This window comes from Pholis gunnellus, assembly GCF_910591455.1.
Source record: "Pholis gunnellus genome assembly, chromosome: 8".
Lineage (NCBI taxonomy): Eukaryota > Metazoa > Chordata > Actinopteri > Perciformes > Pholidae > Pholis > Pholis gunnellus.
Genome location: NC_136534.1, coordinates 12,409,493 through 12,436,080, shown reverse-complemented (window position 1 = coordinate 12,436,080; position 26,588 = coordinate 12,409,493). Strand labels below are relative to the sequence as shown.

General features: G+C 42.2%; 1 protein-coding gene across 2 annotated transcripts in view; it reads right to left on the bottom strand.

The window, feature by feature from the left end:
* Positions 1 to 26,480, bottom strand: part of LOC306699558 (focal adhesion kinase 1-like) — a 55,444-nt gene extending 28,964 nt beyond the window's left edge. Inside the window, exons 1-15 of one of the 2 annotated variants that reach the window (XM_079164193.1) lie at positions 26,367 to 26,480; positions 19,814 to 19,840; positions 9,700 to 9,986; positions 9,431 to 9,597; positions 7,159 to 7,246; positions 6,105 to 6,184; positions 5,879 to 5,941; positions 5,711 to 5,765; positions 5,221 to 5,361; positions 4,735 to 4,812; positions 3,921 to 4,028; positions 3,136 to 3,253; positions 2,711 to 2,741; positions 2,268 to 2,338; positions 999 to 1,055 (exon numbers count right to left, since the gene is read on the bottom strand). In XM_079164193.1, the coding sequence (XP_079020319.1) occupies positions 999 to 1,055; positions 2,268 to 2,338; positions 2,711 to 2,741; positions 3,136 to 3,253; positions 3,921 to 4,028; positions 4,735 to 4,812; positions 5,221 to 5,361; positions 5,711 to 5,765; positions 5,879 to 5,941; positions 6,105 to 6,184; positions 7,159 to 7,246; positions 9,431 to 9,597; positions 9,700 to 9,986; positions 19,814 to 19,840; positions 26,367 to 26,403 (1,408 nt within the window). In that variant the 5' untranslated portion in view covers positions 26,404 to 26,480. Of the gene's footprint in view, positions 1 to 998; positions 1,056 to 1,728; positions 1,744 to 2,267; positions 2,339 to 2,710; positions 2,742 to 3,135; positions 3,254 to 3,920; positions 4,029 to 4,734; positions 4,813 to 5,220; positions 5,362 to 5,710; positions 5,766 to 5,878; positions 5,942 to 6,104; positions 6,185 to 7,158; positions 7,247 to 9,430; positions 9,598 to 9,699; positions 9,987 to 19,813; positions 19,841 to 26,366 lie in introns of those variants that run through there. The other variant, XM_079164194.1, reaches the window with a different exon arrangement.
* Between the last annotated feature and the right edge of the window lie 108 nt (positions 26,481 to 26,588).

Below are 26,588 nucleotides of genomic sequence, written 5' to 3'. Positions count from 1 at the left end.
GCGTTGAGGCCATGTCGCTCATCTCCACTGCTTCTATATGTTGTCTGTGTAGCATTACCGTTTAGCGGTGCGGTGAGTTTAACATGAGCCCTAAACCTGAGGAACAGGCATTACTCTGCAGCACAGCAGGCCCTCTTCATGTTTTCAGATGAACAGCTACATCTACAGGAGTTAATTGTCACAATTAACACTTATGATAATAGTAATTAGCAGTGGAGATGGAGCCATTTGTCAAATGTTTACTGTAACGTAAACATCGTGTCAAGATGTCTTAAAGCAATCTGAGGAAGCGGATTACAACTCACTGAAACAAATACAGACTGCAGACCTATTCATGTACAGGCAGTATGTGGTTCAAGTGGTTTCCCCTTTTATAAGATTGACACATGTAACCACGGAAAATTTAGAGTCATTCATTATTTTTCCTGCCATCCTTTTGTCCACCAACCTAATAAGAATAGAGGAAACTCAAAGCTGGAGCCTGAATTGATTTATAATTAGGTCCAGTGTGTCATTAAATCCTCCTATATGGTGGAGAGTAATGAAACATTTAAACGGCTCATTCACAGCCTTTCAAGATACTCTCCATACTCAAACAACACTTATTGGGACGCGCCACAGTTCACAATGCCAATCCCTTAAATAAACAATACATTAGTTATTAGCTTCTACAAACCTAAGATAAGGCCTGGGAATGGGCGATAATTCAATATGATAATTTATCGCAACAAAATCATATATTGAGATATCGTGATAGACAATTAATTGGTCTAAATTGATAATAACAAGCACATCCTAACAAGCTTTCTACCTGCACACACATGAACTGACACTCGTAGGCACACGCAGTATGCTGCACAAGTACAAAGAGGTCCACTGATCACCAGAGACACACACACACACCCACACACACACACAGACACAATGACGACCTGTCCCTTTTTTCCAGTTGTCAAATTAGCTGCCTACAATGGTTGTGTGCGTGTGCTTGTACTTACTCGAAGGCATCGTGTAGGTGTCCTCCTCATCTATGATCTCAGCATAGTCGTCCGTTTCTGCAGAGCAAAGCGGGGCGACAAGAAACCATAAGTCTCAGTTAGTGACACACAAAATACAGCTACAAGTGTTGACGTTCACATATAAAACTTCCACTTTGATACAACAAGCCGAGTCGCCCGGACAGCATTCAAATTACATCCGACACAACAACAAACCAAAAGTCCCATTTTCGATATGAAAATGCCTTGTATCACCTGGATTTTTAGGAAATACGGCAATTTGAACATCACCTTCACTGCCAAATAAAGAGTGAAAATGGCAACAGTAACAGAAACACACCATCATCAAACAGACGTACCTTTCCAAAAGACCGTCACCATACCGGATTCCAAACACATGCGCAACAATTAAAAACGTTCATATACTAAAAAACAGCTGCACACGAGTGATGTAGGACAGAAGAGTACAATAAAGAGAGGGAGAGAGACAGGCAGAGGATAGGAAAGGGGAGGGATGGAAACGTTCATTCTTTCCACAGAAACAAGTGGAAGAATAACAGGTTGAGTCATGGATAAGGCTGAAACAGTTACATGCAGATACAGAGATACAGCACACACACACACACACACACACACACACACACACACACACTACGCTGAATGTAGACACAGAGCAGGAATTCCATTAAGTTACTAATTTAGGGCCGTCAATAGAAAAAATGGTGTTTACCATCGCCACTAGTTTGACCTGCAGAAGCCACATGCAGCATGAAACACACACACACACACACACACACACACACACACACACACACACACACACACACACACACACACACACACACACACACACACACACACACACACACACACACACACACACACAGAGAGGAAAAGAAGCATTAGTTTGACTGTTAAGAGAGAAACAAATAAGGTCACAGATGTTATTAAATGACTTGATACTATATTCAAGGTTATTTTCATGTAATTCTGTGTAACTGTGAGTTAGTCAGAGGTCAGTAGACAGTCACGACACAGGAAGAGTGACAGTGACTAAAGCTCTCCATGGGGACATCTGGCGAGACAAGGACTCTTCATTGCACACACAGATGAGGCTTTATGGAGGGAACAGGGTACAAACACATATCTATGAACCCTTTATCCAACTGTTAGCAGTCACTGTCACTCATGACATTTAAAGCAGCACACAGACAGGAAAGGGGAGAAACAGACAAACGGGAAAAGAGAAAGTGAGACAGGGATTTATACCTGAGACACAAACAGCTCGGGTCCGTACTCCTTCCATCCGTTTTTCCATCCGCCTCTCATGATTTGATACTCTGGAAGAGAGATGAGAAAATCTAACCGAAGATAGCGGTGCAACACGAGGAATGGAGAATCCTCCCACATCCTGTCATGCGTGTAGCTTCTCAATGGTGAACATTAGAAAATAAAGAACACATATGTCTATATCATATACAGAATATTATATATCCACAGTATGGGCAATTCAAGGACTTAAAAGGACTGAAATAACTACTATTGCCAGCGCAAGCCAGCCCAGTCACTTTAGACAAAAAACAAAGTTGTGCTGGTTAAAGGGAAGAAATTTGACGATAAACCTTGACTTAAACCTCCTTTATGTATCACATAATGTTTATGTTTTTACTTAATTGAGCAGCTAATGAGACCAAATGCGTCGGCTGACTTACTTGGGGATGGACGGCAGAGCTCTGTCCCCCTCTGCAGACACAAAATGAACACATGAATTAGACACCGAACAGACGGGCCTCTTGTTAAAACTACATCACTGTAACCATTTCTTAGTAGCCATGTTTATTTTTAGAAAAGACTAGCGAAACCATCGGCTGGTTATTCAAAGTGACAAGCGCAAGGCCTCAACAGCGACAATCAGACTGAAAAATAGCTGACAGCAATTTCAAACCTCGAGTACTGCTATTTATAGGAGAAGGTAATTTTTTTTTTCTTTGCTTCAAGTTACCATCTAAACAACATAGAAATGATCACAATAATCATTAACTGCACACAACTGAACCAATAAAATGCTGCAACAGACCCCAAAATATCTAAACGTGGGTGTATAGTCAACACAAAACAAATGTAAGAGTCGTCGTACCTTTGTGGACTCTGACAATGAAGGAGTGAGTAGCTGAGGAGACGAGTCGACAGTAGCCGTCAATCAAGTCAGCCATGTTTTCTGCCGTAGTCAGCAATGCCGTGGTGACTGTGAGGGGCTACACACACACACACACACACACACACACACACACACACACACACACACACACACACACACACACACACACACACACACACACACACACACACACACACACACACACACACACACACACACAGGATTAGTGGGACAGAGCGTTGCTTCACAGTGACACAATGAGAGCTTTATTAGGGGTAACGTCTTCTACCAGTGCACATATACACACATTCAGTCCTGCGCACGCACACACACACACACACACACACACACACACACACACACACACATCCCTACACAGATACTCTAGCACTGATGTACACATGCTTTTCCACTAGAAAAGCCTGCTGCGAACACACCCACTCTCGACAGACACACTCACGTCGACACTCAAGTGCAGATGGCAACACCCGCCTTCAGCCTCCCCATAAGCTGTTTCCTTCTTTCCCCGTATCGTATTTTACTGCAGATTGGTTGTTACTACAACTTACAAGTACATTGTTTAACAAGCGGCTGCTATTTTATGTTTATTACACATTCACATTTCTACTTAAACAATTAAAATACAACATGAGGTATTACTGCAAACAATATCCAAACAACAGGCAGTAATGTTTCACAATGAACCAACCTACAATTGAAAAGCTAAGGTTATAGTATAGCAAAGTGTGTCTGTGTGTTTTCACCTCTGGAGCTCCTGCTACGTTGAGCTGCAACATGCCTTTCCTGTCCTTCTCTTCCAAAGCAGAGTACTGGATGGACTGAACCTGGTTAAAGTTAGCTAAGTGTGTAGGCTGCAACGACAAAGACAGATACACGTAAATATTAAAAAGCACATAAGATGTACGTATAAATATTTGCCCAGGGCTGAGACACTTCTTTCCATGGTACCAGTCAGTCGTGTGTTTGTAGTGAATTTTAATGTGCGCATGAAGGCCAAACAGGACACGCTCCACTATCGGCTTATTAAATAAAGTGTAGACATTTTGACAGTCTGTCATCATTAAGTTGAAATTGAATACCTCAATTTACGCACTGGAGAAAAAGGTGTGCAGCTGTTTCCTGCCTTCTGAGTTGTCACTGCAGCCAGCACGTCCTAAATGCAGCTGTGTAGATCTCCTGATCACATCACCTGGTGATTCCACACATATGGCGCTCTCTAGCTCATACCATCTGTTTCGTAACAAAAATGACCGCTGGCATTTTTTAGACTCATTGTGGAGTCGAGACAAAATCTGCCTACTGGAAAAGGACATCCAGTAGAGGGCGGTATGATACGACTGCCAGCTGGCCTTCAAATTAAAAGCATGCAGTATACAGTAGTAAGCATTAAACACCACTGCAGTGTATAGTAGTGCTGAAAGACACTTTTAAGTCCATACATATATTGAACTGGTTCATCTGTTAGCTGGAATAATCAGATGCCATTTAAAGAAAGCTCATTTTGAAACTGAGTTAAAGTTAGACCTTGTGCGATGAGTTGTCTCAGTGCATACTCACCATTGAGCCCTTATCTGTGAGGTAGCTGATTCCTTCTTCTGGTCCAATAGCTAACTCCACTGATATTACCCAACTAGACTGGAGAGGGAGACATACATTATTAAAATAGATGTCACATATCATCTGCATTATTGACTAAACATAGTACTGGGGAAACATGTAATATTAATAATACAAACAATTGTATTGCTCTCATCTGTTTTAACTATTTTTTATATGAAACGTCTTCTAGGACAGAAACAAGTCTGCATTCTGTAGATGACAGTGATAACAAGAATAATCAGGACTGTGCAAACTGCAATTACTAGCTTCACCTTGTACGGTTCTGACAAGCCATTTAAATTATAGACGACATTCTACTCTACATGTTTTCTACGCTGTAAATGCAGAATAGGTTCAACCTCCTGAAGGTATGCAAAATGTATGAATGGATTTCCACCTTTAGACGTAACACCTTTTGTCTTTATGAATTGAGCGTTGCCCTACCCCCAAAGCACATTTGAAGCACTCTTTGTCAAAGCGATAGATGGGAGAGAGTATCTCAAAGAACTTGTGGATGCTCTGCTCATCGTTGAGGTTAGCAAACTGCTTAAAGGTCTGCTGGATCTGCTTACGAAGGGTCTTCGCCTGATAGAGCGGGAGACATTTCCAAGGGTTAAGTCTTTCTGGGAGAAAGTTGGTTCAGAGCCAAGACGTGACAAAGCACACTGCGAGTGACAACAGGACGCTTAACTTAATTCCCGACAATCAGATTATAAGACATTCAGCCAGACATCCATTCAGTCATCAAGTTAGTCTCCCTGCCAGTCAGCCGGCTACTCAGTCAAATAGCCATTAGCTCATCCAGCCGACTAAGTGGGCCACGGATTCCCAAAGGAATTTCCACCACTGACACTTCTGTCATCTGGCAATGGAACTTAAACGGGAGATGAAAGTCACTGACCCTCTTACTACATTAACAGTAGTTTAGCCTCACCTTGAGGGAGTCCAGCAGGCTTTTGGGGAAGAACCTCCTCAAACCAACGTCTTTCCTAAACGTAACAGAATGAAAACATTTATCTTTGAATATCTGAAATCTGTAATCTCAGAATCTAAATTTGAAGCAATGTGGTTCACAGAGCGAACAAGATCAAATCAATCGTACTCTAATAGTTCATAATTGGATTTCTTATCCAGGGCGTTGCCTGGCATCTCTCTGAAGAACCTCCTATAAAATTCACAGAGAAAGACAAAAGAATATTAAATCAGACACATATTCAGGAAATCGCCTCTGATGTGCAGAGACTAACAGTCAAGATACCTGTTTGAGTAAACGGGATCATTTTGTTGATTTTTGTCACGCTTGTGGCATAAGAACACATTTTTCTCACCTAATTTCCAAACAGCCCAGTTTCAGAGCAACTTCTTGATCCACCTGATCAGCTATATGTTGCATGTAGTCACTCTTTACCTGTAGGAACAACAGAACAATGGGCCTCATTCACCAACCGTCCTTTAGAAGAATATTCTTCTTAAAACCCACTCACCAGACGCAGTTTTCACACAGATTCTGACATTCACCAATGTTTTCTTATTTGGGATTTGTTCTTCGGTAAGAACAGAATCTACACATTTGAGTGCTGACATAATAAAGTTTTCTTCAATTCTACAGTCCTACAATCCTATTATATTATAGACTTTGAATTACGATACTATTTGTATAATTCATAATTTTTGTTGACAATTATTTTAATTCATTTTATTGGGAGACATCCCATCCAATAATTAGTGATTGATCATGCTATTTATAGGCCCAAAGTAGGCCTATTTCTGCATCCCAGGCCTACTCTCACAACGGCATTTTTACTGCTGCTGCAAGATGATGCAGATCGTTCCCTGAGGAGCGAACGCATCTTCCAAGACGATGTAGATCTATTTGCAGAGAGTGACGAGTACCTTTTGGGACGCTTTAGGCTACCAAGAGCTGTCCTCATGGAGCCTTACAATAGTTGGGAGCCAGCAATTTACGATGACAATGGGATTCGTCATTTCTAAGGTGCGAACAATTCTGCGGTTTAAGAACACGCCATGAATCTGATGCAGACTTTTTTTTTTCTCTTAACAAATATCAGAAAATACATAGCAAGATATCAGTGAATGAGGCCCAATGTTTTATAACAACACTGCTATAAAAATAAAGTTATACTGCAGTCCCATGTAGGAGCACAATGAATTGTATCAGTTCAGTATAGTTTCAGCAATCTGTTTTAAGGTATGCCTGCGTGGTTAGACAGAAAAGCGACAGGAAGCAAGGGACAGAGCAGATCTTGTATGACAAGATTAAATTATAAATACCCTTTAAAACCAGATTATGTTTTTTTTAGTTAGTATTATTACACTTTTCTGTGTCCTCTTATTTCATGTGATCCTGCCATGTTGCCTCACCTGGTGATAGAGGTAGTTAAGAGAGGGTTTGTCCTCAGAGAAATGGCTGAGGTAACCTTTAGGAAGGTATCGCATCCGCAACTCATACCTGAGAATGACAAGAGAGAATTTGGCTAAATACCCATCCTGTCAGCACACACACACACACACAAACACACACAAAGAATAAAATAACCTGCAGAATGCAATGCCTGTATGGAGACAGAAGGAGCACGCTTACTCATACATACAGCTGACACATACACAGACCTCAATACATTTGAAACCTGGTTATGTGAGCGTATACCACTGAATCCATGACATGATGCTCATTGCAAAAATCCCACTTCTGTTTTATAGATAATAAACAATATAACAAATGTAGATATATGTTGCACATCATCAAAAGGCTTTTTACAAAGAACAAATTGAACAAGTTGCTTTTGTCTTTTTGTTACAGCCATGCTACATACAAGTTTGGCTGCAAGGAGCTAGAAACTCGTAATGGTCTATGCACACATTGAGGGCCTGGACCTAAAAATGAAGTTTTTTATGCTCTTTTCTTGCACTATTTTTTTCATTCCTCTTGCTCTTCCGTCACCTGTGGTTTAAATTGCATGATAGCAACTTAATAGTGCCCATGGAGCAAATAGATTTTATGTCTTGCTCAAAATCTCTCCAGCGGAGTGGCCGTTTGCCCACACAGGGGCTTGAAACTAAGCGTTGAAGTTGAAAGATGCTCTTTCTACTCACTATATTACTGTCTGGTGGCGCAGTAAGACGCAATTTCATGTTGTGCTGGCAGTGAACTAACTGAAAGCGATAACCTTGTAATAACATAAAGCATTATGAGATTCCTGCTGTTACACTTGCCAGTTGAACTGTGCCACAGAAGTACCCGAATGGGCCATCATCGTTTACAGTGACATATCATTTTACGACTGACATATTGCAGCGACTACAGTGAAGAGAAAAGGGGTCCGGAGAGTAGTTAGCTCCAAGCTGCTGTGATGCCACAGGCCTGAAGTTAAATAACAAAGGAAATCAAGGCCAAAAGACAAAATAAATAAAACATCCTCGTTCTATAATGAATGAAGCGAAAAGAGATTGTGAGAAGAGAGACGGCGCGTGTTTGAGGGAAAAGAGAGAGCCGTGGTAAGATGTGAGAGATGAGACAAAGAAGGATCAAAGTGAAAAAAGAAGGACTGCGAGCAGCGCACGAGACCCGAAGAGAAACACGCGAGGGAGCGCGAGAAGAGTAGGAGGGAGTCAGTCCATCCCCTGGGCGACTTCTGCTGTTCTAACAATAGCTCGGCAGCAGCAGAAGCTCCTGTGGGCTTGCAGTTCTGCCGCCCCACCGAGGCAAAGCTGCAACAACTGGCAGAGCCGCTCAGCTGCACGTTAGCGGTGTGAACAACTCGTTCATTTTTGAACATCGTTTCAATTTGAATGATTTTCGGTGTAACACATCGACTGCAGGACAAAGGCCTGAATTGTAAGAAGAGCTGTTAACAATATCCACTGAACATGCCAAGCGCCAGGCCGCCAGCAGTTTCAGCGCAGGTCGAAAACAGCTCATTCCCCTTCATCAAACGGAGAAGATCTTCCCTGTATGAGGCTACTGCCTCAAATAAATGGGAAGAATGAAGCTCTACAGATTGTAGTTTAATAATAGGCAGCAAATACACTCTACTCATTGCATTCAAGTCACGAACCTGTGCAATGAAGTCACCTTGACCGATTGAATTTAGGTAAACGTCATCCGCCAAGGATGAATGAGAAAACATATTATATGAGGACTTTTCGAAACCCCAGGAAAATCAACACAGGGACCGTGGCAAAAGGGAGCAATATTAAATGATTGGTTGCAATATCTTTTTACTGGCCGTGCACAGTGATTCATATTAGTATGTTTCAGGTTTATTGGGAGTATAAAATGGTTTTATTGGGACCATATGTTATATAGCTGTAGCTGTAGCTTGTAAGGTAGGTTTATTAAAATACTCTTGCTTTGCAGCTTTGTAGCTTAAACAAGTGTAGCTCCTGCACAGCCCAATAGGGCATTTGTAAAGTTGCCATCTTTATGGTATAATCATTCTCTTGAGAGGATAAAGTAATGTAATGTTACTTGGCCTGATGTTTGATATCAGCACGGCATTAAGGTTAAGGTTGCCCTCTTGATTAACTAGAATCTGCAGCTTGATCTAGTAACCCTCACGGAAAAAGTCAACATGGAAAGACACGGGGAGAGGAAGCAGGCAGGGTAACCCATTGAATCTGGTTGTAACCTTACCTCCACTCCTCCTGGGGGTGCTGTTTCTCATATTTCTCTCTGACGTGACACACGCCCAAATCAGGGTGTAACCAATGGAGTGCATCAGAGTGCAGATGGGTCAGACGGAGGCCCAGGGAGGACACACAGCGCAATTTGTGGATCTCTGCTATCTTCTGGATGACACCCTGTTGAAATGAGAGGAAGTATGAACAAAGAAAAAATAATGATCATCAGTGAAATGCTGACTAAGAAGAGCTAGAGAGGTAGGAATTGTTTGTGTGTCTCACCCTGACATCTGTAGCATCTCCATGCCTGATGTTACTAGCCCAGGTGCATGGCTCGCTGTTGGTCTCAAAATAATGGAAGATCTTCAGAACCCGGTCCATGGAGCCTGAGGGCCGCTCAAGGCCTCCAGCAGAGCCACTGGTACCGACACCGGTACCACCAGAAATCCCAGACCGGGATTTAACCCCACAACCACCCGCTGCGGAGTGATTGAGGTTGGGTTCCAAGTAGGAAGACGACGCCATGCCTGATTCAGATCCTCCTGCGGGGGCTAACTGGCCGTCATATTCTGGAAAAGAGAGAAGGACAGAGGGTCAAAATGTGACATCCTATTTTTCAACATATCTTTTATCTTCTTTGGTTCGTTCGATGGTGTGAAAGGAGCAGCACACAGTCGAGAAGAATAAAAATCAACGGGTTGAAAAAAGGTGATTAGGGTACGTAAAGAGAATTACTTTATCAACCCCTTGAAGCACACCACTACAAGAATAGCTGACACAGTAAAACACCCACTCAAACAGCCCCTCAGTCACCACCAGTCTGCCGTTCATACGACACTACATACATTTTTCGTGACACAAAACAGACTACATTAGTAATCATAAAGACATGAAAGAGAACTCATGCAAATCCAGGTGGGAACGAGATAATAAAACACGGCAACGTTGAGACAAAAAATAACCGTCGAAACTAAGAGAGCTTCAGTAAGGCTACTAGTCAATATAAACCGGCAAATCACTGACACAATGTATTTTTAAAAGGAACTAATGGGCTCAAAGCTCAACATATATCAGCTTATATAAATAAATTCCCAGTGGGAAACACTGGTCAAACTGAACAGACTACTGCTAAATCAACCACACTTTGAATCTCGTCAAGCTTTAAGCTTAACAGTAAGCCACTGCAACACCGGTCCAGTCAACTGCTCCTTCAGTCCTACCTGCAGCGGGGAGTGGAACTGGCCAACATGTCCACGCCATACGTCTCTGTGAGGCAGAGTTCTGCTGTTCTCAACCAGTTGCATGGCTGCTAGGCTGCAGTTTACAATCGGGTGGTTTCTAAATTGTGTCTTGACACGCTACGGTCTGCTCTGGGAGGATTAGTAAATTGTTCTGGACGTACTGGTTGAATGGCTGCAGTCGGGCAGCAGCTTGAATAGTAGTGGCTGTAACAGCAGGATGAAGTCTTACTGACATATTCTCCATGATGAGTTTACAGAGAAACACACAGAATCGGAAGATGTCTAATTAGGAAAAGGAGTAAAAAATGAAACGTATTATTACATTGTAACTAAACAACAGCCTGCTTCACATGTATTATTTACCACAGTATGAGACTACAGACTCTCTTTCGCGTATTTACCATCGACTGTATGGTATTTATCCTCTTTAAAGGTTGTTTCTACTATAGGTTCATCTTAACACGTCGTTGTGCGCGACACAAACTCTGCTGCTTCCTGTGTCCTCCTGTCACTTCCTGGATATCCCTGCAGGCTTTGTTGAGTCATCATCACGACAGCGGCTGGTTTCAGCTGGCTGTGAACTCTATCTGTGGCTATCTAACGGTGACAAAAGAAAAGTAAACCAAATCTGATTGACTGACTAATTTCGCGGCTCACTTCCAGTATTGGGAACGTAATCTACAACTAAATATTTTTCCAAAAGATCTGTCTAAAATTGTGATCTGCTTCATCGTCTACCGTGTTGTTCAGGGTTGAAAGATCTACTTATTTACATGCGAGGAACTTATTTAATCCACTGAGTATGGAGACAATAGCTGACAAACTGTTACTGTCGACCCTGGTTGTTTCACTGCTGTTCTTAACAGCCTGTAGCGAGCACAAAAATCACTACTGTTAACATCACATCACTACTTTCAGCGTTTTTTTCCGTGTTGTGTTCGGGTCACGGTCAGATCACTTCATGTTGAGAAAGAGACAGAAATATGCCGCCTGATCCGGGGAAAGTTGGTTCAGCACTTTGACAGCTTGACCTACAGTTCCCTCTTCAAAGACGCATGCTGAAAGACATGCCTGTGTGTGTGTGTGTGTGTGTGTGTGTGTGTGTGTGTGTGTGTGTGTGTGTGTGTGTGTGTGTGTGTGTGTGTGTACAATGACTGCATCAGAAGTGTAAAGGAGGACATTATGCATCTAAGAATTTGACTCAGCACTCTCTTGTAAGAATCTGCTGTATCAATAGTGTGAGTGTGTATGTGCACAAGTCCAGTACACATCATTACATCCTGTGTCTATGAGGCATTGCACTCATTTCCCTTTTTGGAGTCTTTACTTAGTGATTGTTATGACATGAAAAACCTTTCCCTCATTTTCTTCATATTATTAAACTTTTCTGGTATTATTAACCTCATGTTGTTGTTTAGGTGTCTTATAACTCAATCGTCAGTTATCGCAATTCTACTTCATTTTCAAGTGATAAACTGTTCATGAACGTCTGAATTGGTTTCTAGATCTTACGCAAGATCCTTGCTGGATTGAAACATTGACGTGTTTTTTCTTTTAAGAGCCTGAAAAAATAGGAAATATTCACTTCCCAAGAAAAAGTTTGATCCATCCAAGTATTTAATCTTTGATAGAAAATTATGTTTTCAATGCCATTACCACACGTTCCAGTGACTAAGGACAAGAAGTCCTTACGATAGAATAAAACAAGTGAAGACGCTGCCTGGGTTATACTGCATTATACGGTACGAGGTAAGGTTACATTACTTTGCTTTTTTTTCCTCGTCTCTGCAGTTTAACAAACAGCAACATGACAATTGTTGTTTATTAGCTAAAATGTCAAAGTGTGTTCTAAAGAGAGCAGGGACTAGAGTGACAGTTGCCAGTGTTTTGGTTAAACAGATGAAGAAGTCCACTGTGTGCATTAGTGTGTACGTTTATTAAAAGTGAGCTCACCTCGTCGGTAATAAGTGTATAATGGCCACAAGCATGGCTCCGTACTCAACAGACCCTCAAGACGTTAATACAGCAGATTAAAGAAGATCAGATTACAAATGTCCCTCTCACAGTGTTACTATCATCATCCAATTAAAACGATATCACTGTGGCTATGATACTACTGGATTATTAGGTGGTTTGTTACAATCCCTAAAGAGCGCACGGCTGCTCTTATCCAAACACACCACTGTATCATTTCATTGTAACAATACCAACTGACTTGCTGATTACTACAGACCCCGTTTACCTGATAAAAAGATAAAAAGATACGCCTAGTGGGGCTCTGCAGCCGAGATAATTCATAGTCCTCCGTTACTACTACGGCTGCAGAGATTTTAAGCTTTCTAAGCAGGCAGAGACAGATTAGCTCTGTGTAGTTCTTGGGAATGCTTCAAATCACAAAGCTTTGTGAACTACACCTCACATTACATTATAGTTTTTGAACAAGCTTAGTGAAGACAGACTGCATTTGAAAGGGATGTTTGAACTAACCACGTTCTGTTGTTGATACATCATCATGTTATTGCTTTACGGTCATGTCATGTCAGTGTATTGCGTGACAGCAGACGCCAGGTTGTGTGTGTTTTTCTGTACATAGTGCAACTGAAAACTTAAACCACATATACTAAAAAAATGGTGTTTACACAAAAAAATATTCTTTAAAATTCAGTACACCTGTGTTCGCTTACTATTGAAGGTAGATGATGGAACAATGTCAACGTCTGCAATTAAAACCTTCAGTTGGCATAACGTCTAGTCCGTCAGCCACCACAGGAGCGATACAGTCACAAACCACAGTCAGCCATCTGCTGCTGCTCACTCGGTCAGTCAGTAATCAGATTAGATATCAAGCACTACATTGTTGTAACACCCCAGTGCATACACTGAGACGAAACACAACAGTGACACAAAATCACACACACGTAAGCGGAACCTAATTACTACATACAGCTTGATGAAATCCTATTAGAAAAGCAGGCAGGCAACCTACATCGCTGCCTTGGTGTATGCATACAACTACTTTATGCTACTGGTGAAGCGAACATAACCATCAAATGTACTGTGTTTACCTTCTTTTCAGCAGCATTTATCAAAAGAGGTTTTCGTTAATAGCCCTTTAATACTGAAGCTACAAACCAGCATGTGACTGGATTCATTTTAAGTACTCAAGGTCAGGCTGAAGAAATACTACCTGTGAGTATATATTCAGTTTGATGTTTTGCTTAATTGCCTCTGACAAAGAACTGGAAAACGTTATGGTTCGTCTGTTTGTCCACAACAGATTTGAGATTGCAGATGTCATGGTGGACATGCTTCCATCAGGTGCTTTTAAAACTCTTATATTATCCGGCAAGCTGGCTGCTACACAGCAGCGCATTATGCCATCAAAATAAACAATTAACATACATACGGTAGACCATAAAAGTCTGTATTTTATAAAAGGCTGTCCTTTAGTTACCGGATTCTTTAGCTTGTAAAAATCAGTTTTTGGGGAACTACAAATTACGGATCTCATAATACATAAATTCATGCTTTAAAAAAAAGGTAGCACAGGATAAATGAAGCTATGTCTCCCTGCACCAATTTCTACTAAACAGAACTATACTAAATCCCCACATGCATGCCCTCACACATTCAAATAGAGAAAAGAAGAGGAATCAAATCAACTAGGCCATGCAGGCAGCCAGGAGGGGGGGGGGGGGGGGGGCAGGCGGCTGCTAGGCCCACCACCCCCTCTCTCAGTGGGGCTCCAGTGACTGACAGTCGGCCTGTAAAACCACAGAAGGTTGAGCTGTCCCGTAGCAGCAGCTGAAGGACGGTTTATCTCCTCGTCTAAGTGCTATCTGGGTTACTGGGGTTAGCACAATCCTGGGGGAGCCGAGGCCTCTCTGTCTTTTTTTTTTCTTTTTTTTTTAACCATCCCTCTCTCCCCCTCATTCTTCATATTTATCCCCGTCTTTACGTCTTTATTCCTTCCAAAGCCTTCATCGTTTCCTTTCTTTTGCCCGCCTCACATGCCAAACTCCATGTATCCTTCTTTCTCCATCCTTTACCCCCCTTCATCTGCTACTCTTTGCTTCTCCCCACTCTCTTAATCTCCTCCAGTCGCTCATCTCACATGCTCACAGATCTTTTAGTTGCTGCCTTCCATTTGATCCTCTGTCCTATTGAACCACCTCTCTTCCTTCCTCCCTCTCATCTTTCTCTCATGCTCAAACAATTTCCTCTGCCCTCCCCCTTCCCCTGCACCACTACACTCTCTCCTCTGCCGAGGATGCCCATTATCTATACAAGGGGACAAAGACCAAAAAAGTCTAAACATTGGTTGTACATCTATATGCATGAGTATATTTTAAACTCTGGTCTAAGCATAGATAGATATCTGGTCTAAATGTCACATCCATATAAATACAATGCTTTTCCATGGTGACCAGACAAAAAAACAAAACGAAAGACCACCACTAAGAGTGTGTGTGTGTGTGTGTGTGCGTCAGGGTAACTCATAACCACCATGTCCCCACACACTCGTATTCACGGACCTAATTACAGCTCGGTACAACTGTAAGCCGGCCAAATTAACTGATAAGAAACCGTAGTTCACTTGCTTTTTCAAACAGGAGGAAGCAAAAAGAGATTCATTGTTGCAACTCAGTTCAGTTGCTGAACAAATGAAGCTTTCTACACCAACACGTAACTCATTCATTGGACAGTTTTGGTTGAACTGTCATTAAGCATCGCTAACTCACAGCTGGTCATTAAGCACTTCACTGTGCCTTTGTTTCATTATCCAGCGGTACCAAGTAGTTCATTAAGTTAAAGCTGGTTATGAGTTCTTAGTTATGACCCCAACTGGACCTCATCTGTCGTCAATGAAAATCCCAGGGTGATGAAATACACAAATCGGTCTCGTTCAGACCTCATGAAGCAGAAAACAAAGCTCAGCTAAGTGAAAACCGACCAGGCTGAATTAAAACTGGATGTTTAACAGAATGAGAAGATGCTTCAAACGCAGAGTTCATTGTAAATAATGAAACCAAGGTGCACCGTCTAAAGGAATAAACTACATTTGATAAACAATTGAATGGATCCAATACTATGTAGCTGTGAATTTCGTTAAATTCTCAAGAACATATCAAACTAGAGGGTGTATTTGTTGGTACACAACATGGTGTGTTGCTTAATACACTCATTAGGACCTACTTGGTAGGGGGTGCTGTGCGTAGATGCAGGCCCCCTTGCTCCAGCAGAGAGGGATGCAGCCGCTGTTCTCCATTTGTTTTGTAGGGGGGCCGGTACAAGGTCTGGCCACAGGGCCCAGACAAACCTGCTGGGCCCCGAAAACAGCATAGAGCCTATAGGACCAGGACCAGGACCGGATCCTAACCTGGCTTTACACAACTATAAAAAAAAAATCTGAGTATATAAATTTGAATAAGCCAAGGAAACTAAGAGGGCTATCCTAAAATGTCCACAAAAAAGTTAGAAATTGAGAGCAGCTGTCATCTGTTATAGGGGTGATAATATCCTCTGCTCAACTTTTAGCCACCTCACTTGACTCAATAGAAGAAGAAGAAGAAAATCAATCAAAGCCAGTGTCCCAAGGCTGTAAGTAACTCCAGAAAAGAAAAGAGCCCCGCGAGAGGAAACAGAGGATGTCAAATATCCTTTGTGCTGTAAAAATCTGATGACACAGCAAGTATCCCCACAGGAGGTAGAGCATATACCAGTCCGTTACATTAATGCTCCAACAGCCACTACAGCACACAAAGGTCTGACTCAGCTCCCGATCTGGAGGTCAGACCTTCCTTCTGCAACAAAAGAAACTAAAATGCTAAAACAACCGAGAAATGATGAAAACGGGAAGTTCAGTATCTGGTACAGTAATCCACGCTACTGCTCACAAGACTGCCAGTCGCTCTCTCTTAAAGCTCGCTGAAACATGCACTACTTCAGGACTTGAGGAAGTGGCTCGGGGTCCAGGTCTTAGTAATCAATCCGTCCAATTCATGTCATGACCTTTAACCCCCCCCCCCCAAAAAAAGGCCGTGACCATTGTGCAATGCGATATGCGATGATCCCTGTAAGGTAGGCGGGAGCCCGTGTGGGTGGAGAGGGTTCAGTAACTTGCTCGAGGACACTTCAGCAGGGTGGAAGCTTCCCAAAACAGACATTCAAGCCTGGCTTCTGTGGCTGGGAGATTATTTTTCTACCAATTAGGCCATTTTGCTGTCCAATAAATCCTCACAAAATATCAAATTCTGCTCTTCGGTTTGGAGCTGCTGATCCAATTAATCAATCCTTGATGTGAAATTGAAAGAAGACGGCTTCCTGCGGCCATACATCTTGAGTCGCATGCTGATCCAGGTTACAAAATAACACCAACATCGCTGGCTGTGCTAATTACATCAAAGCATCCTTTCCCAAGAAACAAAGTAGTTTTGTTCTGTCAATCCACAATATTGTCAAAAGGAGACGGGAAGACGGATGAGAGAAAGACGAAAAGAGAAACTGGCTTCAGCGAAGAAAGAGACAAAAATGTAGGGCAAAGAGGGGCGTCGGAAAATGGAGCATAGCGAGGGAGAGGAAGGTAGAGTGACCGACGCAGGACGGGAAAAGGAAAGCAAGAGGACGACGGATGAAGGTAGAAGAAGGAAGAAGAGACTAAAAGAAGAGTTGAAGGACAACAGGATGATCAAAAAAAGAGAGAAAGAATTAAAAATAAAGAGAGTGGGATGAGAAGAGAAAGTGGAGAAACCCCGGGGAGAAGCTGAGCCTCCAAAGCTTTCCCCACAATGCTCTGAGCCCGCAGGAGCTAACCAGGGCGAAGCAGGTGTCTGATGTCACAGAGAGAAACATAAAGTGACAGCGACCCGGAGTGAAAGGTGGAGCAAAAAAACAAAAGTCAGGAACTAAAGAAGCCTGGATGCAAAGATAGGAGAAGGACTATGAAGAGAAACCGATGTTGCGTGAGTGGGTTGGAGAAAAAGATAATAATTGATGCAGTAAATCCGTTTTGAAGCCAGTCGGCTGTGTGTCGCTCAGTCTGGCTTCGGCAGGCTTTCTTCTGGAGCAGCGGAAGGGCAACTAGATCACAACATCATCCCAAATTCACACACACATACACACACACACACACTGCCGCAGCCAAACACACACACACTGTACATCCAGACCAAATGAGTGCACCAAAGAGGCTATCCCGTGAGAGTTATGTGTGTGGAGGCAAAATAGAGGCTGTGCGTATAAGAGTGTGTGTGTGCATGTGACTAAGCAGGCAGGCGACGGTGTGCGTGCGTGTGTGGGAAAGAGTGTGTGAGTGCCGGCTAAGTAACAGGAGTGTGTGCGCAAAATATGAAAAGTGAGCGTGTGCATGTGGGAGCCAAGTGTTTCTCCTCTGCTGTGTTTTCGGTACAGGCTGCTGCGAAAACGTTAACAGGCAGAAGCAGGGAGGATGTGTGTGTGTGCGTGCGTGTGTGTGTATATATGTGTGTGTGTGTTTGTAGGGCAGAGAAGAGAAGAGACAGGAGGAGAAAACACTGTAATTGAGACTTGATGCAGTGGAAAGTATGCAAACTGCCGGATTTGACAGTACTTATAACTGTGCTAATAGAACCAACAGTTCCACTAATAAACAGGGACATATGAACACAAAGACACGGTTTTACCAGGATTAAAGTTTAGCGACGGAAAACATACATTCCACTGTTTGACCCCTTACACACTTGTTTCCTTTTCATTATCCGTCCCCCCGGTCTGTCTGTCTGTCTCTACTGCCCTCAGCAGGTCTTTACTGCCCTCTGTCCTCACTCTGGGTTCCTCTCCAAACATATCTCATCTGCTCCTGCAGCATGCCAGCTCTTCAATGGCAATAAAGCAATCTGACGTTCGATTCCTCCGACGTGCCAGAGCACAAGACGAACGTTGACACGTTCAGGCTGAGCTTCCAAATGCAAAACACCGACCACAATCCCATTGTGATCCTTTTGTGACACAAACTGATGGAGAGCATGTTGGTATATATTCAATTATTTGATAATACGTCCTCCAAATGAAAGACAAAATACGATGTTTGTAACTGCCCTTTAGAGCAACACATATATGTATGACCTGACGTACCCCATAAACATCTCTTGTCAGAGTCGTTCAAAATCACGGTTGGAAAATAAATGCGCTTCACGATCGGACACCGCTACGGTGAAGGTTTGTTGACCTCACGGTTACAGTAATAACCACAAGGTTACGGTTGGTCATGTTTAAATAATTAAATGCGAGGAGGAACAATATGAACACAGTGAAAAGTCACTTTGACAGAAGAACGAGCAATATTTAATGATGAAGACAAAAGAGCAATTTTGTTTCTTCTTCTTATCTTTGTATCAGTGATGCAGCCTACGTTTTGATTCATTTACTAGATTGAAACCACATGTGGTTCTTAAATGCCTCGGCCAACTTGTGAACCATAACTTCAGATCCGTCTTTGTGATTCGAGTCTTATCGTCACTTAAAATTATAGCATGATGTAAATCAGTCTTAATAGAGTTGTGGAGGCTGAATGTTATGTGCAGTATGCGCTCCACTAAAAAAAAAGAAATTAAGTTGTGATCCTTATCAGCAGTGCTCTCGGTATTCTCAGGTCTGTTTTGGGCTACAGATGTTCTGTATACCCGGTCTGTACACTGCGCGCTACGCGACCGTCGAGCAAACATCGTCTCATTATAAGTTTCAGTTAACCTCAAACTTAACCTCAACTTTGGCAACACGTCTCCACACGGGCGTCTTGCCAAAGTTAAGGTCAAGAAATGTAAATGATGCTTCTGTCCTTTTCAGGAAAGACGAGTTCTCGGCTCCAAATATACAACATCCAAGATCAACTGTTACCTAGCAACAGCCATGGAGAGAGAGAGAGAGAGAGACTGGTGCTTAAGGGCCATAAATTCTCTGATCTATATGAAATTATTTATCTCTACCTGGTCTCTTCAAGACCAAGACCAAAGAACGTGTTTCTGTCTTTGTGAAGCGTGGATCTCATCAAATTAAAAAGGATTTATATCTGCTTGTATCAAAAATGACATCAGTAAAAACGTTACATTTCTACCATCAGTTGACAGGAAGTTCAACAATACTTGCCTGTATTTGAACAGAAATAAATAAATACTCACCAGTGTAGTATGTTATTCTGGAAATATCTAGAGAAAGAGGAAAAAAAACAAGATTTTACTCACGTGTGTGTGTGTGTGTGTATAACACAGTGTTATTCCATGATTGGAAGTGTGACTGTACTGTAGGAGTTACTGTAAGATTTGTCTGAGGCAAAAACTATAAGATTGTGTTTCTTCCTCACAGTTTTGCAATTAATTGTCCATTCACCATTTCAAGAATCAAACACTCGACAGGCACAGATTGTGTCTTGCATGCATGCACAGATAAACTCTGCCTCCCCGTCTGTATGGAAACAAGCTAACTGCTCTTCATATAAACTGTATTCTCCAATCTAATGAGCTTCTCTTTATACATTAACAGGAGGAGAATGAATCGAGGATCATTTTGGTGATTCATTTAACACATCAAAGAGGACTTTCATCACTTGGAAAGTCCAACTGTCCATGCTTCGTATATTTGACCGACGGGGTCAATTTCTAATCCCACTAAGCACATCCACTGGTTTACATGTCCGCACTGACCAACCAGTGACTGTGCAGCAGCAGCAGCAGCAGCTCGACTGAATCCGGAGGATTTAATGCGAGCTACATTACGGACAGTCGGAGCGAGGAATATGTTATCTGCTCCGTCACCCACTGGCCTCATTCAACCCTCAAATCTGCCTCATAACCCCCTTCATGTCGCCTTCTACTCCCCACTCCTCTATCCCATCTTCTCGCTCTTTACAAGCTCACGTAGAAATTACAACAAAATGAGCAATATGATGAAAAGTCCAAACGCTCTGACGCAACGCTGATCTTTTACTAAGCAACAGGCGCTGTGGTGCTAATTAGTATGCCAAAGCTATGTCTCATATTATCTACAGTAAGATTACATCTTTTCCATATGAATGTCTTCTTTGTGTGAAATAAGTGATGTACTTTTTTACATTTTGTACAGGAAAAGCGTCATTATTTGTTTCAGTTTTTCCTGAGTTAGAAATAACGGTACTACAGTAATACACAGTATACTATGAGAATTAGTATGTACTGTATACAATTAGCATTTACAATCGAATAGGACACTGTGAGAATCTTCTTAAAGGGCCAGTGTGTATTAATTGTTTCTTGCAGCGTGGTTGCAGATTGCAACCAACTGAACACTCCTCCGCTTACTCCTCCCTTTCCAAGGCAAAGGTAATGTTTGCCACCGAGTGCAAAACCGTGGTAACTCCATTTGTTAATTCAATAACTCCAGCGACAACTGTACACGTTTAAGACTTTACTTAAAACTTATGCACGACATCAACAACAATGGCTACACGTCTTCCGTTCTTCTAGAACTAAAAGCGTTACACACATGCGCACTGGTTAACTCAGTACTTAACACATTTGCCTCATTTAGAGGCCATCCCTACCAAAATAACAATACTTATAGAGCAACGGAAGTCAGACGGCAGCTAGCGGTACCACGCTTTTGCTCTCCATGGATTTTACCGGCAGTACCGCGGTTTCACAAGCGTATCGGAGTACTACGGTGGCCTTAAAGGTATTGTAGACTGTGAAATGGTACAAAGGACACTGTTACAATAAAGTAGTAGTCGGAGCAATCTGACTGTTTGGTTTGCCCGACTGATGTAGAAACATGGTGTCTAAGATGTGGGACTCTGTGAAGAAGACCCCGCTCCCTTTGTAGATATGAAGGGTTATTTCTAAGTAACCAAAAAACATAGAATCTTATTTCCAGGTGATTATACACGAATGAAAACACGTCAGTCGTGATTAATACATTTAATTTCTGCCAATAGATCCTCTGACATGCTGCACACTGGCACTTTAATTTCCATGCAATGCATTGTGAGTGAATAGAGTCCTTTAGTAGCGTATTCTGAAGTCAAGTAAATTTAGTATTAACACTGATGTTTTTCATGCAAACACACTCAAAATCAGAATCAGGTAAGGATAGGAATGTAGTAAAGCATTGGGAAACAGTTAAGGATATTTGTACGCTAATAAACTACATTACATTTCTTTTTTTTTTTTTTACTTTGATTCACTGCTGCTCAGTGCGTGTTCCGACACTTCACATCATTTCCTTTAAATCACATAATCCAATTTGTTCCTGGCAGAGTTGTGTCCAAAACGTTGGCTACAAGTACGAAGCTATTAACAAAAGCAATGCAACGGAAATCTTGGCAATATTCTCCCTCTCTCGCACTCGGAGTGTAAAACTCACCAGTGACAAATGTATCATTAAGGCACCGACGCTTGTTTGAGCCAGGAGAGGCAGCGCATTCAGTAGAAAAGGTCTAAGCATGTATTGAAATGCTGTTAAAAATACACTTATGAATCTGCCCCTGGCACACGCATTTGCCCGAAACAGCAGCCTGTGCCAGTGTGTGTTCAAATGTTTAAATACCAAAAGGTACGACAACATGCACATCACCACACAAAGAGGCTTTTCTGCTTTCAAACAAACCTCTACGCAGAGATATGTTCTCAATGTCACCAGAAAGCACCTCGCTTTCCAACTTTAATCTTTCACATCCACCAATAGTGAGCCAAAACTAGAACCTGTTATCAGAACCGTACCGAGACATCTGTCACTAGAACCGCTTAAAACCTTTTGCACTTGCATAAACCCTCCACGGAGCTTCTCCCTCCTACTCTTTCACATTTCCTCCCTCACACTCTCTGCCTTTTTCCCTTTCCCTCTCTCCCGACTCAAGAGTAGAGAACTATTGCCTCCGGCTTGTAAACTACAGAGGCCACGCTACAGCTGACGCCACGCTAACGGCATTGCACAACTCCATTCTCATCAAACAAACAAACAAACAAAGTGCCTTTTGCAGCCCGTCTGCGCTGATCAGCAGTCAGGAGCGTAGAGTACAACAGAATAGTGGCGCAGCACTGAGTGCAACATCGGAGAGGAGAATAGAGTCACCGCGGCAGCAGCTACAGCGTTAATGAGGTAGCTGTCATCGTAAGCAGCAGCTAAAGAGCCATTGTTGGAGTATTGGGACTGCTGCAGAGATAAGGAAGCGAGACTGGAGAAAGCGAGAATGGTCTGATTCACACCAGGCCGCCCCTTTCACATCTGTATTTTCGTATGTTTGGCAGAAGGAGCTGACGTCACCGAAACGTGTTTGTCTGTTGAAACACCTGCGTTAATAACCTCCACTGGCCAGTTACAGGAGAGGCCAATCCTGGAGGTTCATTCGCTTACTTACACACAATCAGATGAAGCCGCATGCTAAATTTCATATGTCAGAGAGTTCAGCGCTACACAGTACAGATCCTCTACAGAGCGAGTAAGATCCCTCACACCTGGTCAAGACACTGAACCACACATTCTTCTTTTCATTTAAGTCTTTCTGTTAGATCAAAGACATAATGCAATTACAATATTGTAATGCAACATAACAGATTAATTAAACCAACTAAATATATAAAAAAAAGCTAAAACTCAGACTGACATCCAACGAAAGAATGGATTACTTATTTGCTATTTATCTAAATGACTACCTAAAGGTTTTCCATTGTTCTGTGCAAATGAAAAAGAGAGAAAGTCCAACAGATATTCACGAGATACTAAACTTAACAAATCCAGATATTTACCAGCTTGGGTCAAGCTACTGGATCCTAAACCTTCTATTTTTCCTATTTTAAGTCATTCTAGGACTAGTTTGTTCAAGTAAATGATGCGTTTCTGTTAATGTTAAGTGCCTCAAATTAATGATGTGACAAAACGACACAATGTTTTGTTTGTGAGCGATGTTCTTTGAAGAGTCAATGTGTTCAGCTCTATATGAACACTTTTACAGGGCAGGACTCCAGCATGCCCTCTCAGATCCTCCTTTATGCCTCCCTAGTTTCACGTAAATTCACTGATTTATAGTTTTCATTTGATACAATTTCTTTACACAAACAAGCCTTTTTACGCGTTGTTTTATGGCTCGTCCACGGTGTGCGGTGCACTGCACCAAAGTTAACGTTCAGACATTCACAAATGCATTGATTCAAACTATACTGTGTCCCGGGGGTCCCACAGAAGCGCCAGTCAGAGCCTCTAAATCCTTTCAGTAACACAATAATTTTTAAGGATTTTGCTATCAGACACCCACTGTTTTTGCTGTATGTTTTTAAATGATATAAATTACTTCTAAGCAGTCGGTCTGCTGCCAATTAAAAAAAGAATTTGTGCTATGAAAAGATTCCAACAACCGTGATACAAGCAAACATTTTACAGCCACAGTGGTCCAGTCATGGATTAATATTTCTGTTGGTACTTTCAAAACACTCGATTTTACACCAACATACTTAATTAAACAACCGTGTAAGTGAAATGTGTCTAATTTAGAAATGAATCCAGTGCTGCTCTACTGTAGAAATATATTGGACAGCTTTGTGCTCCTCTGGCTGCTGCTGCTGCTCTAATCGCACATTTGAGATGCATTTCTGCAGAAACTGTTAATTATAGTAAAATGCAAAGTAAAGAAATGTGTTTATGACTTACTGACCGTCTGAAAACATTGTGGAGGAAAAAGGAGATTAGATTTGGACAATATTGACATTCATCCATTATTGCCTATAATTGTAAACCGTTCTTAATTTGATTCATGATCCAATTGCTAAGTCAGATTTCTGAAACGCTCAGTTTGACTTCCCATCACCATGAAGCCCAATGTGTTGAATATCAACAACTAGACAGACTGACATTCACTCCCATGCTACATATGGATTTTAGAGGCAGGTGTTCCAATTATTGTGGCACTGAGTATCAAATATGTCACACAAACTTGCTCGGCGTAACCTAACTCATTGCTTTGAAGATACAGCCAGACATCAGAACTACATCTAAATGTAAAGTTTGATGAGGTGTAATGCAAATTATTAAACAATCACAGCATCCGACAGCGAGTGCTGCTGACCACATGGGATTTCAGTCAAACAACACCGCGAGCTACAGATGCAAATAGGGGACGGCTGATGATGACACAACAGGAAAACAGGCCTCCAGTCATACTTTCACTGGTCAAAACAGACACACTGCTGCTGTGCTGTCCTGAAAAAATGACAACTATAGCTCCAACAAGCATGGACTAAACGGGTATAAATACGTCCAAGACCTAGCCTGGCAAGAATATGACCCAACCCATCAGGTATCTTAGCTTTAGCTATTCATGCAATAGCAGAAAACATGGCCCGGGGCACAGGATGGGTGTTGGAGGTAGAACCGTCTTGGAATTCAATACGGCACAATAAAGTAACCACAATTGAGGCAAGACACAAGCAAACACAACATAACTGAGATCATAAGGCAGAGTTTTACAGCCTTTATTGAGTAAGAGGGTGTGTGTGTGTTTTATCGACCAACGATGACAGACACAAACACAATGTCTGAGGACCATCTGCATAGGCAGCGGTGACTAAAGCTAGAGCTATTTGCTTTTTAACACGTCTTATACTTCCATTTAAAAGTAACAATTGTCAGACATTTCGTCGTTTGGTTTTTTTATTCGTCCACTAACAGCCGCTGTCAGCTGCACTCCTTTCGTATAGCCCTGAGGACAAGAAAAGTGACATTTGATAGCAGTGGCCTGCGGTTGTTTTGCTGCATTTATACACAAACAGAAATCTGATGTTTAACTCTTCGTGGTACAGGTCTGACCAGACGTCGGTTGCCCCCAAAAGAGTCAAGAAGATCGGATTTCAAGCAGTTTCTCTGTGCAGTAAACAAAGGAAAAAACGGATGTGAGTCACATACAGGTCTTAAAATCTAGACCTTTTTCGGCTGCTGTGAATGCAGGTTCAGATTCACAGGATTTCAACGAATGGTCAGGGCACCAAAAAAAACCTTAATAGAAGCTTAAATGGGTGATAAATTCAAAGCTCATCTTACCGAACAGTTAAAGTGACTCCTATGAATAAGCAGGCTGTTAAATTACAGCTGTCAGTCAGTATTTCATTCTCAACGGTGCCAGTGTGCCGAGGAAGTGTGGCAGTCGCAGTGGTAGTGACAGTCACAGTAAGACTATCAATGGCGGTAATAATTGAAGCAATAGTAATACGTGTAGTGGCAGCTGTGGTTGTTCTACTCCATCTTTAGGTTTGTGGGAATTTCAAATTGTTCACCAATCATATAATAAAAGAAACATTGAATGGCAGGTAAACAAGTAAACAAAAATATGACTCGACCATATGGACTAAAAAAACATTTAATTTCACACCTTTCATGAAGGCAAGCGCCCCAAACGCACAGGGCAACAGACACAAACAATTTGTGCCAATTCATTAATACGTCAAATGTGGTGTCAGACGCGACCACCCAGGTGTATCAAAGGAAACGGAGCAGGCTGACACTTTATCGGAGCCTTCTGCGTCTCTGTTTGTGCTCCACACTCTACCTGTTTGTGAGCCTTTCACATGCAACTGCTTGCACCGCGGTGAGCAGCACAAATTCCTTTCCAGCCCTCAGCCTTGCCAGACCCTCTAGCACAGAGCACCCTTACACCAGTCCAATCACAGCCCAACACATTCCCAGAGCCACCAGCATGACTACACGCGTTCATACCTCTATTGGTGCAGCCCAGGAAGTCCCAGAAATGCATGTTGACAGTCGGCACACAGAGGACCGAACCTCTGCGAAATCACAGACGCCCTTGTATGCTCCTGTTCGGTCTCTCCACTTCCTAGTTGTACAGTATGCTGTCACTTATAGGAGAGGGGAAACACCCGCCCACTGATTGTTTGAGACTGACACACCTGGGGGCTGAGTTTCATTTCCAAACCGCTG